The sequence below is a fragment of the Cnephaeus nilssonii genome (assembly GCF_951640355.1).
Source record: "Cnephaeus nilssonii genome assembly, chromosome: 13".
Classification (NCBI taxonomy): domain Eukaryota; kingdom Metazoa; phylum Chordata; class Mammalia; order Chiroptera; family Vespertilionidae; genus Cnephaeus; species Cnephaeus nilssonii.
The window spans coordinates 18208570-18226293 of record NC_137084.1 but is presented as its reverse complement, the minus strand read 5'-3'; the positions used below and the strand labels follow the sequence as shown (position 1 = coordinate 18226293).

At 36.4% G+C, this 17724-nt stretch overlaps 1 protein-coding gene and 1 pseudogene across 2 annotated transcripts; one reads left to right on the top strand and one right to left on the bottom strand.

Moving 5' to 3' along the window:
- Positions 1-13116: 13116 nt before the first annotated feature.
- On the bottom strand, positions 13117-14055 carry LOC307109330 (olfactory receptor 4P4-like; the record flags this gene model as incomplete). The annotated part of the gene is made up of 1 exon (XM_079788016.1): positions 13117-14055. The coding sequence occupies one exon, from the start codon at positions 14053-14055 to the stop codon at positions 13117-13119; it is 939 nt and encodes a 312-aa protein (XP_079644142.1).
- Positions 14056-16630: 2575 nt separating this feature from the next.
- LOC307109729 (interferon-inducible double-stranded RNA-dependent protein kinase activator A-like) lies at positions 16631-17496 on the top strand (annotated as a pseudogene). The gene has a single exon. The product of its transcript is annotated as an interferon-inducible double-stranded RNA-dependent protein kinase activator A-like (transcript).
- The last annotated feature ends 228 nt before the right edge of the window (positions 17497-17724 follow it).

The window sequence follows — 17724 nt, the reverse complement described above, 5'->3', positions numbered from 1 at the left end:
CAACTTTAACCTATCAATCTTTTAAAAATATTAAACCAGAATTAAAACATTTTGTCTTTAAATACCATATTTTCTGGCATATAAAACGACTTTTTAGCTCAGGAAAATCTTATACGCCCAGTCGTCTTATACGCCGAAAAATACGGTACCTATAAATGTACCAGAAATGTACAAAAGAAAACTCAACTACGGGTTCAAAATTTAGAGGAACTACTCTTAACCCTGGTTGTATTTTTGGTTTTACCTCTCTACGTAAATATATACTTATTACTGTGTACCTTGATATAAAACTTATACAATAAGTATCATATTATTGTTATACTGCCTACTATCCTTCCCTTAACATTATATTGTGAGCTTCATTTTCCATGAAAACAATTTTCTTAAAATAGTACAGTTTGCATTACTCTTCTAGATATGAGCGCAATGCTACTCACTGCTTACATTTATTATTGACATTGAAAAATAACATTTATTGGATAAAGGACTTAAATGTAAGATGGGAAACCATAAAAATCTTAGAAGAAGCCATAGGCAGCAAAATAGCAGACATTTGTTATAGCAATATCTTTAGCGATACAGCCCCTAGGGCAATGGAAACTAAGGAGAAAATAAACAAATGGGACTACATCAAAATAAAAAGCTTCTGCACAGCAAAAGAAACCATCAACAAAACAACAAGAAAGCCCACTGCATGGGAGAACATATTTGCCAATGTTATCTCCGATAAGGGTTTAATCTCCAAAATTTATAGGGAACTCATACAAACAAACAAAAGGAAGATAAACAATCCAATCAAAAAAATGGGCAAAGGACCTAAACAGACACTTTTCGAAAGAGGACATACAGAAGACCTCTGCCAAGAGACATGAAAACATGCTCAAAGTCACTAACCATCCGAGAAATGCAAATCAAAACAACCAGGAGGTAACATCTCATACCTGTCAGAATAGCTGTCATCAACAAATCAACAAATGACATGTGAACACTCCACAACTGGATAATTACAGAGAAACAACTGGAGGTCCTGCTGCTTCTAATTGTCACTGTCTCATGGTAGCTGACAACCATATGCAAAAACAAGAAGCAGTCATCACTTTGGATGATACTAACCATGGGGCCCTAAAGTAAAGGCATTCGAGTGCCCTCGGCGGTCGGTCAGGGATCTGTCCTTGCTTCAACAGTGTTTGGACGGAACAGACCTAGGGACTCCCTCCCCTTCTTCCAGCCTCCAGCTACTCTCCAGTGTCTTATCTAGTCACCACCTTCAGAATCACCTCTGAGACGAACCAACACACCTTTTTTTTTTTTCTACCTTAACTCCTTATTGCCAAACAACCATGAGCTCCCAAATTTGTCAGTATTCCACTGAGGTGAAGGCTGCCATCAACCGCCCGGCCAACCTGCATCTGCGGGCCTCCCACACCTACCTCTCTCGAGGCTTCCATTTCGACCATGAAGATGTGGCTCTCAAGGGTGTGGGCCACTTCTTCCGCGAGTTGGCTGAGAAGAAGCACAAAGGCGCTGAGCATCCCTTAAAGCTGCAAAACCAGCACCATGGCCGCATTCTCTTCCCAGATGTGCTGAAACCTTCCCAGGATGAATGGGCAAAACTCAGGACGCCAGGGAAGCCGCCCTAGCCTTGTAGAGGAACCTGAACCAGGCCCTTTTAGAGCTGCGAGCCGTGCAGACGCTCAGCTATATGACTTCCGGGAGAAGCACTTCCTGGGTGAGGAGGTGAAATTCATCAAGAAGATGGGCGACACCTGACTCACCTCTGCAGGCTGCTGGCCCCCAGCTGGGCTGGGCGAGTATCCCTTACAAAGGCTCACCCTCAAGCACGACTAGGAGCCTTTGGAGCCCAGAAGCCTTTGAGGGGCCCCTTTGCATCCCCTGGTGTCTGGCTTTTACCTGAGTCTCTTCCCGAAACTACTAGCCATTCTTTAACCACCCTGGAGCCCTCTCCCATGTATTGGATCAAATGAAACAATAAAGCTTTTTGCAGCAAAAATGAAAAAGAAAAGAGGAAAGGGGAGGGGAGGGGAGGGGAGGGGAGGGGAGGGCAGGGCAGGGCAGGGCAGGGCAGGGCAGGGCAGGGCAGGGCAGGGAAGGGAAGGGAAGGGAAGGGAAGGGAAGGGAAGGGAAGGGAAGGGAAAAGGTATTCATTAGCATCTGCCCAGGGTGAGCTTTGGCCATCTCCTTTCTAGTATGAATAAAAATCATATTGGTATCGTCATTTATTATTCTTTAAAATTTGCTGTTATAAAAATATGGAAATATGAACTGAGTGTATTTCATTTCAGAAATGTCTAATTGGCCGAAACTGGTTTGGCTCAGTGGATAGAGCATCAGCCTGCGGACTGAAGGGTCCCAGGTTCGATTCCGGTCAAGGGCATGTACCTTAGTTGCGGGCACATCCCCAGTAGGGCGTGTGCAGGAGGCAGCTGATTGATGTTTCTCTCTCATCGATGTTTCTAACTCTCTATCCCTCTCTCTTTCTCTCTGTAAAAAATCAATAAAATATATTTTTTAAAAAAAGAAATGTCCAATTGTATCAAAAGTCTTTTTTAATCATTCAATCAATTTGTAATTTTAAGAGCAATGAAAATGTAAATGGTTGAAGAAATAAAAAAAATTAACATTAAAAAAATAACATATATATTGTTTAAGAATCTGTCATATCTTAACATATAAATATCTCAATCTCCTTACTTGATTTAATAGAAAGGTGTCAGCAAACTTTTACTGTAAAGATTCATCTAGTAAATATTTTAGGCTTTGCAGGCCATATAGTCTCCATCTTAACTCTTTAATTCTATATGTCTTAGCATGCCTGCAGCCCTAGGCAATACATCAATAGGCATGGCTCTGTTTCAATAACATTTCATTTATAAAAATATAGTAGACAAGATTTGATTTGTAACTCATAGTGTGTCAACCCACGCAAAGCAAATTGATTACTTGGTTGTGCAAGGTTCAAAATTATTTCCAGTTCAGTAGGAAGATGTCCTTTGAGTAGTAATACAGGAACATGGCTCATAATGTGATCATTATAACATAATTATAATATAGTGGAAGAAACAATAATTTGCTTTAAAATACATTTCACTTTTCTGCATTGTCCTTATGCATAAATTGTTTTTATTTGTTTTTAGTTTTTTACTTAAACTCTTATCAAGGATATTAAGAGTACTTCTCTTGAGATCATTGAATAATGTCAAAGATTTTTCCTGATTGGCAAAATCATAATATGACTTTGAATTTGGGGCCAGACTATACTAAGATAGATTATAGGAACAAGGAAGAAAAACAAAAGACTTTTTTTTATTGTTGAGAGTATTACAGATGTCTCCCCTTTTTTTTTCTCCCCCTTAGCCCTCACCATCTGATTCCCTCCCTGCCCCAGGCCTTCACCAGACAATAGGGCAATGCATATTTACATATAAATTATTTTATTAATCTCTTCTGCCCCCCCTTCCCTCTGAGATTCATCAGTCTGTTCCATGTTTCCATCCTCTAGTTCTATTTTATTAATCAGTTTATTGTGTTTATTAGATTCCACATATAAGTTGGATCATGTGATATCTGTCTTTCTAGTACACTGCTGGTGGGAATACAGACTGGTGCGGCCACTATGGAAAACAACGTGGAGTTTCTTCCCAATTAAAAATGGAACTGCCATTTGACCCAGTGATCCCACTTCTAGGAAAAGACTTTAAGCAGAGAAGATAGTATGAACCAAAGTAGGAATTTGGATGTTCATATTTCTATCAATTAGAAGTAGGTTTTATGTAGGTAGCTGTACAAGATAAGGTTGGAAGATCAGAGGAGCCAAAATTTGTAAGGAATGCAGTTGGGATTTGTGTTGGTTGTTGAACCCTGTAATATGGTTTCGTGCCAAAGGACAAGTGCGGAATAATGAAGAGGTTGTGGTTGTAAAAAGGTATAGGTATTGGGAATGAAATTTGGTTCTAATATTATAATCGCAGGATTTAATTTTTCTGCATAAATTGTTTATGCAGACAGAAAGCGGTAACTCCCATTCTCATTTTAGTTCGGAAGGGAGCATTTTATTCTTGGCAGCCTTTCATTGCAGGTAAGCCAATGGTTCCAATAACTAATGATAATTGTACAAGTACCTTGCAATGTGAAGTAATCAACAGTGGTCTTATATATGAGAACTACAGCATCTAGCATCTCATAACCTAATCAAGGGCCTGAAGATGTCTCTAATACAGAAGAAAGAAAAGGGAACTCTCAGTAATGTCCAAACATTTCAAGGCTAAAAGGTGAAAGGCTGGTCTTGTTTTCTGTGTCTTCAAGAGAAAGAACTCATTCCATTACTTTAAAAACCACAGAAAAACCAATTTCAAAACAATAACAACATATAGCTTTCCACAGTATCCAAAAACTCCTATAGCCCCTGGATTGCTCAATTGCACTAATGGGACATAAGAAAGGGTTATACAGATATAAACTTCAATGTAAGTAAAAGGAAGGGGGTGGCTCTTGAGAATGAAAACAGAACCAATAAAACTGCATTTCCCATCTCCTGTAACTACTATAGTAATCCTCATGTTTCTATCGTGCTTTCAATAAGAGCACTTCATTTTTGGTCTTCTCAAAACATCTTATTGTTTTTAAATTATCTTCTTGCTTCTCAAAACCCAGAATGTGGCTACCGAAAATCATCTTCTTAACCCTCTGGAGGCTGCAGTTTACACTCTCCTGGCCCACGGATAAGGTCCCCAAGTGGGTCCACGCAGGGATGCGAAAGGCGGTGGGGGAGCGGGAGGGCTCCCTGCCCCAGCCCTACACCCATGAGACCCGAGGCTGGTGGGCCGTGCTAAACCTCAGCCTGGCCTACCACTCACCGCACTCGCACCAGTATTGTGGCTCAAGGCTCCCGAGGCCACATTTACCATGGCCGGAATCTGGGTTATCCCTTTGGGGATTTCTTACGTCAGATGACCGTGGATGTGCAATTCTTAAAGAATGGGCAGACCCTGGGCGAGTCAGAAAACTTTGAAGCAGCTGTAGACAAACTGGCCAATACTCCGCTTATTGCCGAGGTGTATTACATGGTTGGTGGCCTGTCCCCCGGGGCAGGAGCGGTCATCACAGGGAACAGAAGTGGCCGGGCGGGCATTTGGCCTCTAGATCCTTTCAATGGAGCGTGGTTCCAGAGTTGAGACAAATCATGATCCCTGGAAGCCAGCACCTGAGAAGGATGACCGAAGAACACCTGCCATCAAAGCCCTTACTCCCACAGGCCAGGCAAACCTCTTTCAGGTTTTGCCAGTGTTTCCGATTGAGCGCTGACAACCCAGACAAGTGCATGGTGAGGTTCAACCAACCTGTCAGATGTGAATACCGTATTCTCCGGCGTATAAGACGACTGGGCATATAGAAGATTTTCCTGGGTTAAAAGGAAGGAAGCAGAAGAGTAAACTCACCTGCTATGAAAGGTGATTTTTTTAAAAATGAAATTCTTGAAGAGCTGCACTTTAAAAAATAAAACAAAGTGAAAGGACAGTATTATTTTATGAACAATGCAGGCTCCCTCCTCATTAAACTTCTCAGCTGTGTGAGGTGGGGGTGGGGCAGGGAGGTCCCTTTGGAGCTCCATTTGGTAAAGTGGGTAGCAGGCTCCTTGCATTCCCTTCCCTTCACGGTTTGCCTTGCCCTCCCCAAGCTTCCTCTATCCTGGCTGGAACCACTACCTCAAAGATAATTGGTCTCAGAGGTCAAATCCTACCCCAGCTTCTCGCCATTACATAGCGATTTGTCATACCTCAACTTACAAAGAAATAAGCTCTTTGTTCATTATGAAGTGTATATAGAAGAGTCTGAGAAGATTCTTCTCAAAGAAATGGAGGGCTCTCATTTGAATAGAGCCTGTTTAATGTTTGTTAGTCTAACCTTTGACCACGTATTTCCATGTGATAGGATTCTCATTTTGCATAATGTTTCTAACCTGATGTACCCCCTTTTTCTAAATAGCTACTTTCTTACTGCCTTTTGAAAGCAATATACAGCCAAATAATTTCTGATGGCCACATCATTAGTTAATAAAATGCTGGCAAATAAAAATTTCCAAGATTAAAAAAAAAAACCAGAATGTATTCTCATCTGACAGGTTGTTTGAACTGCCCATCCTATAAAAGTAATTATTATAGTAACTAGAGACCCAGTGCATGAAATTATATAGGATTAAATAGGCATACTCTATCCTTGCTAACCAATAAGGACTTGGTTTAATTCAAGCTTTATATTAATTATTGTGTATAAATGAGGAGACAATTCTTGAAGTATAGAAGTATACTTCAAGAATTGTCTCCTCAAACATATAGAAGTATAAAAATATAGCATACTATGAAAAGTAAGAAATGTAATTCAAAATAGCCTCTCAAATCAGATGATAATAGGTGACGGATGTATAGATAGATGATGATGATAGATGATAGATAGATAGAGCCAGAAAAAGAGATAGATACAGAAATAAAGTTAGTAATATCTTTAAGAATGGAAAGTATAAAGTGTACACCCATGACTAGTGTTCTATATCTAGGATAACTCTCAGTTAATGAGATTAGACAATTTCCTTTATATTTCCATGATTTAAGCTGGGTCTTCTGTATGGCACATATTTCAAAAAGGATTAAATAGTAAAGATGAACTTGGTATGGATTTCTTAATTTCCATTCTAATATTATTTCAAGCAACTTTTTGTTTGTTTTCATTTATTTTAGTTTGACATAATCAGAAAAAAAATGTTGGTATGAATTTCCCCCAGTATTTCAGCTTAGGCTCTCATCTATTTGTGGTCTTATTCTCAACAGAATTACATAATAATTAGATTGTTCTTCAAATAGTCCACTACAAAATACTTCTGCAAAAATCATAGCAGAAAGTCTGAATTTGTCTTTCCTTTGCAAGCCATACAAATACAACATCCACTAGATGGCAGGGTGACACCATAATTTAAATCAAGACACAAATCTCAGCCTATTGATTGCTTTAAAGAGAGCAACAGAGAAACCAATGGAAAGCAACATGTTCATAGTTTGAATATATTTATTCCACACCCCTTTCTTTCAAGGATAAGGGAACAAATGTTCAAAGATGTTGAATTACTTGACCACATTCAAGCGTAGACACCTTTAATTAATTTATTAATTTTGAACTACAAATCATGTGTAGCAGTGTTAGCTCTTGGTCACTTACACAGCCACATAGTTTGGGGAGTAAAGCATGTTAACAGCTTACTTCAATTCACTTATAATAAATAAATGCACAAATAAAAAGTGGATTCAAAATATATACAGATATTAGTATAAAAATAAAAATCTCTTCAAAGATACAAGCCTTTCTAAAAGCAAAGAGCAAACTAAAATTGAAAATTCATTTACCTATTTATATGACACACACGTGTGTCATATGTATGCATGCATTTATAAGATGTAAGGTGTCATGTATACAACATTAAATATTGCAGATTTGAAAAAGAACATTTAATTACATTACTAGATTTAATGACAAAGTTAAATCCAACACTGTCCTATATATTTGAGAAAGTCGGAAACAAAGAGATCCAGTAAAGTTAAAATTAAAAAATAAGTTAGTAATTTCTAAATTAATTTCATTGTTGTCATAAAAAATATTCTGAATGACTTGAGCCTTTTTAAATTTGTTGTGGCTTGCTTTATAATCCAGCAAATGATCCATTGTGGTAAATTTTCTATTGTATTGAAAAACATGTGTATGCTGGTTTTCTTGGAAGTTATATTCTATAAGCATTAACTAGGTCAAATATGTTCATTATATCATTCAGAACTTCTATACCCTTAGACATGTATTGCTTTACTCATCAACTGAACAAGGATGGTAAAGTCTCCTATGATGATGGACTTGTCTATTCTTCTAATAGTTCTGGAATTTTTTTTACCTATTTTGAAGATCTATCATTGAGTGCACAATCATTTGAATTGTAATCTGTTTTTATTAGGTAAACTTCTACATAGTATGAAATAATCTTCTCTATCTGTAGTAGTTATATTTACTTAAAACCTTATTTTATTGTAACTGCATGAGCTTTCTTTAGAGATAGTTTGCTTTGTATACAAGGAGTAGACAAAAGTAGGTTTACAGTTGTTTGTATGAAAAATAATACAATGATTAATAAATATTAAGACAAGAATAAACTGTGCTTTACATATTCACAACTATAAACCTACTTTTGCCCCACTCCGTATTTTTATAACAACTAAAATAGATGAAAACATGTATAGCTTACTGGGAAATTTACCCAGGCCTATACCTCACAGAAACATTTATTTATGTTCACCAAACTATATGTCAAAATTATGATAATATACAAGAATGTTTTTTTAAAAAAAAAACACTATAGAAAGCTATCAACACTTTTATGTATAAAACTTGGGGTGTATTTATGTAGTGAATACTATACAGCAAGAGAAAAAAAGAAATTTGCAAACAACTAGATCAAAAAATGTTATAAACATACTGCTGATCAAAAGAAGCCAGATATAAAAAAGCATATCCTGTATAGTTTTATTTACATAAAGTTAAAAACAGGTAAAATACTGTTATAAATTTGAATGTTAATTTTATTTGCATGAGAGGAGGCTGATAAAATGACCAGATATGCTTCTGAATTATGTTCATGTCCTGCTTCTTGATCTCTGTGCTTGTTAGAGATGTGTGCTCATTTTGTTAAAATTCATGATGCTGTTCGTGCCCTTTTCTATATGCATGTTAACATATAAATAATTGGATAAAGATATTATACAATTCGAATTTTTAAAAAGGACGCCAAAATGATATGTGAAAAAAGGAGAATGCAGACCATAAAGCTTTAACTGTATTAAAAGAAACAAACACTATGTTACAATAAGCTAGAATCCACAATGAAGTTATAGCAGTTATTAATATGTATATACCCAATGACAAAGCAAGAATTAGCCACTAAGCAGAAACTATAGGAGTTGAGAAGAAACATATACAGAGATTCTCAATCAAGGCAAAAGAAAAAATCAACAAATGCTTAGTAACTAGAGATACACTCCCAAGCAATGTAACTGCATATATCTCAAAGAACACCAATAATAAGGAATACCATTTTTTTCAATTTCATATGAGCAGTTATAAAAATTGACTATATTTTAACTGATGAGTAAAGCATAATAATGTCAGCAAAATGATGAAAATGTAAATAGCATTTTTAAACATTAATAATTCATCATATAAATTAAAATACGAAATATAAGAAAAAAATTTCTTAGTGAAGCATCTTCAAGGATTTCATCAGTCAAAGAAGTTTCCTAAGAAGAAAAATTCCTCATCTTTGAGGAAAGATATTTGACAATCCTTAGAGACCCTTCTGGGGAGAAAATCATTTGTGCAATCCTTTGATGGAATTTAATGCAATTAAGAGCATCTTTGGGGAATTGAATTCACTCACCCAAACATATGTTTTGCTTAAAAATGTTTTCCTTTATTAATGTTTTATTTCTAAAATCTTTATTGTTGAAAGCATTACATATGTCCCCTTTTTTCCCCATTGACCCTTTGTAGTGCCCCTGCCCCTTGTTTAAAATTTTTAACCATTCTTTCTTATATCTAATTGAAAAATCTCACCCAACTCTACTTTCTACTTTTTCTTCTATACCTGTTACTATAAAGGGTAATATCCTTGATCTAGTTTTTACGAGGACTTCCTCCTTGGTGACAAGCTTGAAATAAAACTTTAATAGTTTCATCAATTTATTTGAGGTGGGGTTTTTTTTGGGGGGGGGGTTGTTTGGGTTTTGGGGTGTTTTTTTTTTTCACCTGACTAATTTCCTCTCTAGGTTGTTTGATGATTAGACAAATTTTAATTCTCAGAGTTTCAGTTTACTCGGTTGGTAAATAAAGCAGATAGTTAAGTCATTATTTCAAAACTACAGTTCTTAGAGCTTTTTGAGGAAAAAATTTTCACAAATACTGAATGTTGATTGAAATCATATTTTATTACAATGTTACTTAAACATGTATGGATATAAGTCAGAAAAACCTTATGCTTATATTTCTAATATGATTAAAATGTTTGAAGTATAATATGAAATATTATGTTAAAATTCTCAGTTAAAATATTTCACAAAATTAATTTACACATATTAAAATAATAACAACAATAATGAAATTATTTTCAGCAGTTTCTATTTGAAGATCAATACTCTTTTTCATTTATCCTCACAATTGCCTTATAAGGTAGTTACTATTATCTTTTTTTATAGAGGAAGAAATAGAGGAAGAAAGCAAAATTGCCTTACTAGGGCCCCTCAACTACGATGATATTATTCATCTACATTTTAGTGTTCAACTATACAAACTTCATATTTTTCTATTTTGAGCATGGTGAGAGAGCACTTGGCTATAATTGTCATCTCAGTTATTAGTTTAACTTTTATAATTACTCAATAACTAATAATAAAATGTATTTTATTGGATGATAAATTTAAAGGTTTAACCAAAATAAAGTATTAAAAATAAAACATTTGTTAATAATTTTTTCATTGCTTCAAAGTAACCTTTAATAAATTAGTGCTAATTGACATGTATCATGGTGTAGATTGCATAATAATTTCACTATAAATTCAGTTATTAATTGCTCTAATAACAATTTTCTTGAATTTTTAATACATCTACAAACATGTTACTTTTAAGGACAAGTCTCCAATAATATTTCTCTATTTGAACTTCTCTACAATTTTTCATTATACACATGACATTACTTTATCATTTTATTTATATACTAGAGGCCCGGTGCATGAAATTTTTGCACTTGGGGAGACCCCAGCCAGGCCTGTGCCCTCTCGCAGTCCAGGAGCCCTCGGTGGATGTCCAACTGATGGCTTAGGCCCGCTCCCCATGGGAGAGGCTCCTGCCACCACCGCTGCACTTGCCAGCAGTGAGCCCGGCTCAGGGCTTCTGGCTGAGCGGCGTTCCCTCTGTGGGAGTGCACTGACCACCAGGGGAAGCTCCTGCATTGAGCATCTGTCCCCTGGTGGTCAGTGCATGCCATAGTGACTAGTCGTTCCGCTGCTTGGTCAATTTGCATATTAGCCTTTTATTATATAGGATTAGAGGCCCGGTGCACAGATTCGTGCACAGGTGGGGTCCCACTGGGTGGCCTGCAGGGATCAAGCCAAAACCCACAGTCCAAAGCCGCCTGCAGCTCCTATCTGCCGCTCCCACTCATCCCAGCCCCACTGTGCCTGCCTCGGGCTCGTGCCCAATCAATCCTGATTGGGAGAGGCTCGCGCTGCAGCAGCAGCACTCACCAGTCATGAGCCCTGTGTCTGGTGCCCTCCCAAGGGGAGTGGCCTGTGGGATCAGGCTGAAACCGGCTCTCCAACATCCCCTGAGGGGTCCCAGATCGTGAGAGGGTGCAGGCCAGGCCGAGGGACCCCACCGGTGCATGATTGGGCCTGGGAGGGACCACAGGAGGGCTCCAGGATATGTCCAGCCCATCTCACTCAGTCCCAATTAGCCAGACCCCAGCAGCAAGCTAACATACTGGTCAGAACATCTGCCCCCTGGTGGTCAGTGCACATCATAGTGAGCAGTTGAGAAGCCTTAGCATATCATTACCATATTATGCTTTGATTGGTTGTTTGGTTGTTCTGTTCAGTCTATTTGCATATTACCCTTTTATTATATAGGATTCATTTATATATTCAGTCTATATCCATTTTTTTCTCCCTCACTTGTGCAATATAATGTCTTACTCCACTCCACTATGTTATTTTAATGATGTCTATGAGTTCTCTTTTATTAAATAATTAACAAAAATTGTTATTTAATCAATTATTTGAAAATTTCAATTATATAGAACTCTATAGCTATCTAAATACATAGAAGTTTCCTAGAAACTGGAAATTTGTCATTCTCATTTTGATGGTAATAGAAAAAAAAATTTAAGCATACTCTAGATCAGTGATGGCGAACCTATGACACGCGTGTCAGCACTGACACGTGTAGCCATTTCTGATGACACGCGGCCACATGCCGAGGATGAAACATTTGCTGCTCCTGAGGATGAAACATTTGTGACTAGAGTCTTGGAGTTAGTTTTTTCCTCAAAGTGACACACTACCCGAGTTATGCTCAGTTTTTTGGCGAATTTTGACACACCAAGCTCAAAAGGTTGCCCATCACTGCTCTAGATCAAGTAATTTCAATACCAGCATTGACATTTCTTTTTACAATCCACTGGCTCCAAATATTTTTCACTAGGGTATCCATTCTTCTCAGACATTTAAAAGTAGCCAGACATCCTACTCTTCTGGCACAATCCCATTTGTGTCTAATAATAACTAGACCCCTGTTATACACTCAAAATTGGCTTAGTTTGGACAATAAATTATATAGCTACTTTATTTATAACCAATGCCACCATTTCATTACCACATAAAGAAGAGTTTTATAGCAAATTTTCTGTGATTATTAACATTTTGTGATTTTAAAATGCTTTTATTAAAACCACTTTAGAAAAACTCTTCCAGTTTTTATATAACCATTATTTTTACATAAATAACATTTTTAGTATTTAGTGCCCACATGACTAATTTTTTATTTTTAAATTGTTACAATGAATGTGGAAATCATAAGCTAAGTGGAAAAAATGATTCTAAATTTCTGCTGCTTCTTTTTGATGAGAATGCAGGGAGGGTAACAAAGTCATATAGGCCCTCTGGATCTAGGATGATCAATATGAGTATTGCTTGTGTTCATCTGGAGACTCATTCATGGAACCAGAGTGCAGGGAGATTCAAAAGTTGATTCACCAGTTAGCAACTTAGAGATATCAAATGGAAAAAAATATCAAAGAAAAAGCATAACGTAACTTAAATAAGGAAATGATGAATCAAATTATTTGAAGACGTAAATAAGACATACAAATCAATAAAGAAGAAAGTATGTTATAGTGAATTACAATGTTAATAAAATGACAGCAGTGTCATTTTCTTACAGCATAGTTCCTGGTTTAATATATTTAAGTGAAACAAGTCTCACTGGAACCTGGTATGTAATGAGGAGGGAAAATGCCTTTCAGATGACCTGCCTTCCAATAAAAAATGGTTTCTGGCACCACACTTTCCTCAAAGCATTCTTCATCTCCATGTTTCTGAGTGTATAGATTAGAGGGTTGAACATGGGAGCAATGATGGTGTAGAAAAGAGCAAACACTTTATCTTCTGGAAAAGTTGTGGCTGGTCTAATGTAAATGAAGAGAGCAGGCACAAAGAACAGGACCACCACTGTGATGTGAGAACTGCAAGTGGAAAGAGCTTTGGCACGGCTCTCTGCAGGGGAAACCCTGATGGTGTACAATATCATAAAGTAAGATGCCATCAAAATCACAAAAGTCACCAAAGTGATCAGACCTGAATTAACAACTACCAAGAGACCAATTCCATAGGTGTCGGTGCAAGCCAATTTCAGCAAAGGATACACATCACAGAAATAGTGATCTATCTCATTGGGGCCACAGAATGGTAAAAAGATGGTGAGAAGAAACTGACTGGCAGAGTGGACAAATGCCCCAATGCAACAAGCTATGATGATCCTGTTACACTTTTGCCTGCTCATGATGATGATGTAGTGCAGGGGCTTGCAGATGGCCACATAGCGGTCATAGGCCATCCCTGTGAGGATAAAGATCTCAATGCCTCCAAGGAAGTGAAGGATAAAAAGCTGTGTCATGCAGTTATTATAGGAAATGGTCTTCCTTTCTGCCAGTAAATCAGTCATTAGCTTGGGCACCACTGTTGACGTATAGCAAAGGTCAGAGAGAGAGAGGCAATTAAGGAAGAAATACATGGGTTGGTCAACTAGTGGACTGCATGTGATAGAAATCATTATGAGCAAATTTCCCATCCAAATAACAATATAACAAAGTAAAAACAATACAAAGTAAAGGATTTCAATGTTCTTGTTTTGAGATAGTCCCAGGAGAATAAACACAGTGACATTATTTCTATTTTCCATGGCCCAGTGCAGAGAAAAATGCATTAATAGTTCCCTGGAAAGAATGCACAAGTCATAAGTCAATGCATAAGTCAATTTTGGAAATGTTCATGGATAAGATTGATGATAACACTAATATCATGAAACTACTAGTATGTTTAAGGAATGGAAATGCTCCTAGTGTTTCAGAAAATAAATATCTGATATTTAATATTTTTAAAATTAGTCTCATGATGATATCCATAAGTCAGTCGTTCAGGACATTATGTTCAATCTCGATATTAATAAAAATGAATGCGTTCAGTCCTGGCCGGTGTAGATCAGTTGTTTGGGCATCGTCTGTGTACTGGTTTGATTCTCTGTCCAGGCAAATGCCCAGGTTGCAGGCTTGATCCCCAGTAAGGGGCATGCAGGAGGCAGCTGATAGATGTCTCATTCTCACATCGATATTTCTCTACCTTCCTCTTTTTCTAAAAATCAATTAAAATCTTTAAAAAATAAGAATGCATTCAATCAATTTAAAATGTTTTAAAATTATTATTAGTTGCCAAATATTTTCCAATTCTAAAGTAATATATCTCTAAGCCCTTGGAAAGACATTACTCTGGATCTTTTCAAATTCATATTTAAGATGAAAGTATTAGTCACACAAAGTTTTTGTTTAATGGTGTAGAAGCAAAGATTCACATAGTGATATGTCTACATTTACATAGTGAAAGACAAAAACTCTACAAGGGGCCCATGCAATTGGTTTGAATAATTTTTTGATTACTTGTTTACTTTTATCTTAGTGACTCATGAAGGTAAAATGCTGGTATTGTATAATAGAAGCATAGCTTTTTCTATAGGAACGTCAATAATAACCATATACTTAAAAGAACCACAGAATAAAGCAATAGCTAAAATTTTAAAAGAGAAGCAGACATGCCCTCACCCCCCTGTTGGTAATACCTTAACCAATAAAGAAATTAAAATAAAAAAAGAAATGCGTACAAGATGTAAAGAGAGAGGGGGGGAGAGAGAGAGAGAGAGAGAGAGAGAGAGAGAGAGAGAGAGAGAGAGAAGCAGACAGCAGCTATCACTTCATGATATTGCTCTTGACTTGGTGTATCAAATTTTACAACTCAATTTCTTCTCAGTGGTTAGAATCAAAGTATGAATTTTTGTTCTATATTTGTCCAATCAATGCCTTTTGCCAAAACCCATAAAGAATCTTGACACTGCATAATTCATTAAAAAAATTTTGTGGGAAAGTTTTATATGAAGACAAACAGATGGGACCTAAGGTCTATTACTAATTATAGCAGTGTGTGAATTTGGGTACCAGTCACTTTATTTCTTTGAATTTAAGTTAGCTCATTTGTGAAATGAGGACACATGCTTGAACTTTGTCACAAAAATGAAACTCAAACAAATCAATAAATGACCATTGATTTATTAACCATAGCAGTATTCATTGATGATTTTATCTCAATGTTTGTGTTACTAAGTCAGTAATGTGGTGACCACATGGTCCAATTCTCTTTACTATAAATTTTGACCCAAAATTGTATCATTAATACTCACCACCTTTTCTTAAAATGTTTGCTATACCTTCTGCCCTAATCTTATCAATTACGTTTCAAATTCTCTTCTCCTTACTATTTTATAGATTTAAGTTATTGTGTCACTTTCAATTAAAAATACCTTTGTAATGGGTCTTTAAAACAAATTTATTTCCATGGTGAAATTTTAAGATTTAGAATTAGCTTATAGAGACGCCATTGAAAAATAAGGGTTCATGCCTCCAATTATAGTATATAAATACTTCCTTACTTACAAACAAATAAATACTATTTAAAAATAATGTTTTAAAAGCTGGTCTAATTTTTACTCTTAAAGTAATTGCTTGTTCATATGAATGGACATAAATAAAACGATAATTTAAATCATGTGCATGGAAATAACCTTCTGAATTATTCTCCCCTCCCATTCCCCAGAAACTACCGCCTGTATTTCTGACTTCTCAACTATAGAGTATGAGATCTCTAGTTTCTATTCTTGAGGCAGTCATCCATTTTAAGTGGGAGCTCCTATCTTTATATGCTTCAACACTTTTTGTTATCTAAAATGGAGAGAAATACTTTTCCCCTACATAAATAAGAGAGTTATGAGTTTCAAATTCAAAACTGGATGAAGAATTTTGAAATAAATAAAACATTGGATAAGCAAATATGGTATTAAATTTAGTTTGAAGCACATGCAAGAGTAATAATACCTTAGAGAGGTAAAAATTAGGTGAGGCTTTTCTGATGAAGTATTTATTGAACACCTAAGTGCTACTTAGCAAACTAGAACTTGAACCCAGAATTTTCTGAGTCTAGATCCTGAGTTCTTACATAAAAATGTAGTAAAAGCAACAGAGTAAATTTATGTTAACAATACCACTTTTTCACCTAATTATTTCCTTTTTTTTCTAATTATTTTATGTAAAACCAGATAACGTCTAAAGTTATTGTCCTTGAACCATTTCAGGCATTCTAATTTTGATATGCAGATGACAAAATAAGATAATAAATTAATTCAGGAGGACCTTGGAACCTTTTGTTTGAGGAAGATGATTACAGCTAAACCAGATAAAACACCGATTCAGGTATTACATGAATATGGCATGAAGACCAAGAACTTCCCAGTGTATGAATGTGAAAGATCCGATATGCAAATCCACGTGCCCAGTTTCACCTTCAGAGTAACCATTGGTGACATAACCTGCACAGGTGAAGGTACAAGTAAGAAGCTAGCAAAACATAGGCTTCAGGGGCTGCCATAAACATTGTGAAAGCCACGGCAAGTATTCCCTTTGTAGTGTCTGACCCCATAATGACTGACCCTCCCAAATAATCAATGAATCAGCTTAATCCTATTGGTCAATTACAGGAATTGGCTATTCATCATGGCTATTCATCATTAGTAAATATAGCCTTCCCTAGGAGGAAGGATCTGCTCATAAGAAAGAATATACAACAATTTGCAGGCTAGAGTCATTTATGGAAACTGGGAAGGGGACATCAAAAAAACAAGCCAAGAAAAATGCTGCTGAAATTTTTCTTAACAAATTCTGTAATATTTATCCAGAGAATTACATTTCTTTAGCAAATGTAGCAGGACATTCTTTAGGATCTACTTGGCATTCTTTAAAGAATTCTCCAGGTGAAAAGATCAACCTACTAAAAAGAACTCTCCTCAGTAGTCCAAATATAGATTATAACCAACTACTTAGTGAAATCACCAAAAAACAAGGTTTCAATATAACATATTTGGACATAGAAGAACTGAGTGCCAACGAACAGTATCAATGTCTCACTGAACTCTGGCCCAGTCCCATCATAATCTGCCATGGCTCTGGGATGTCCTGTAGCTATGCACAGTGATGCCACCCACAATGCTTTGCAATATTTGAAGATAATAGCAGAAAGAAAGTAAACTTGGAGCAACTTAGAAAACCCTTCAGGAGCACATAAAAAGTTCCTCTGTCAACCCTTCTCAAGCAAAGCATTGACTGTAATGTTTGAGTTTGTGTGTCATTTCTAAATCTCATAGATTCCATCAGCAAGCTAGAGTCAAATATTGCCTAGTTGTTATTAAACTCTTTTTAATGGCTTCAACTTTGTATTGGTGTATTGTATTTATAAACTTTGTACCATAGGCAGA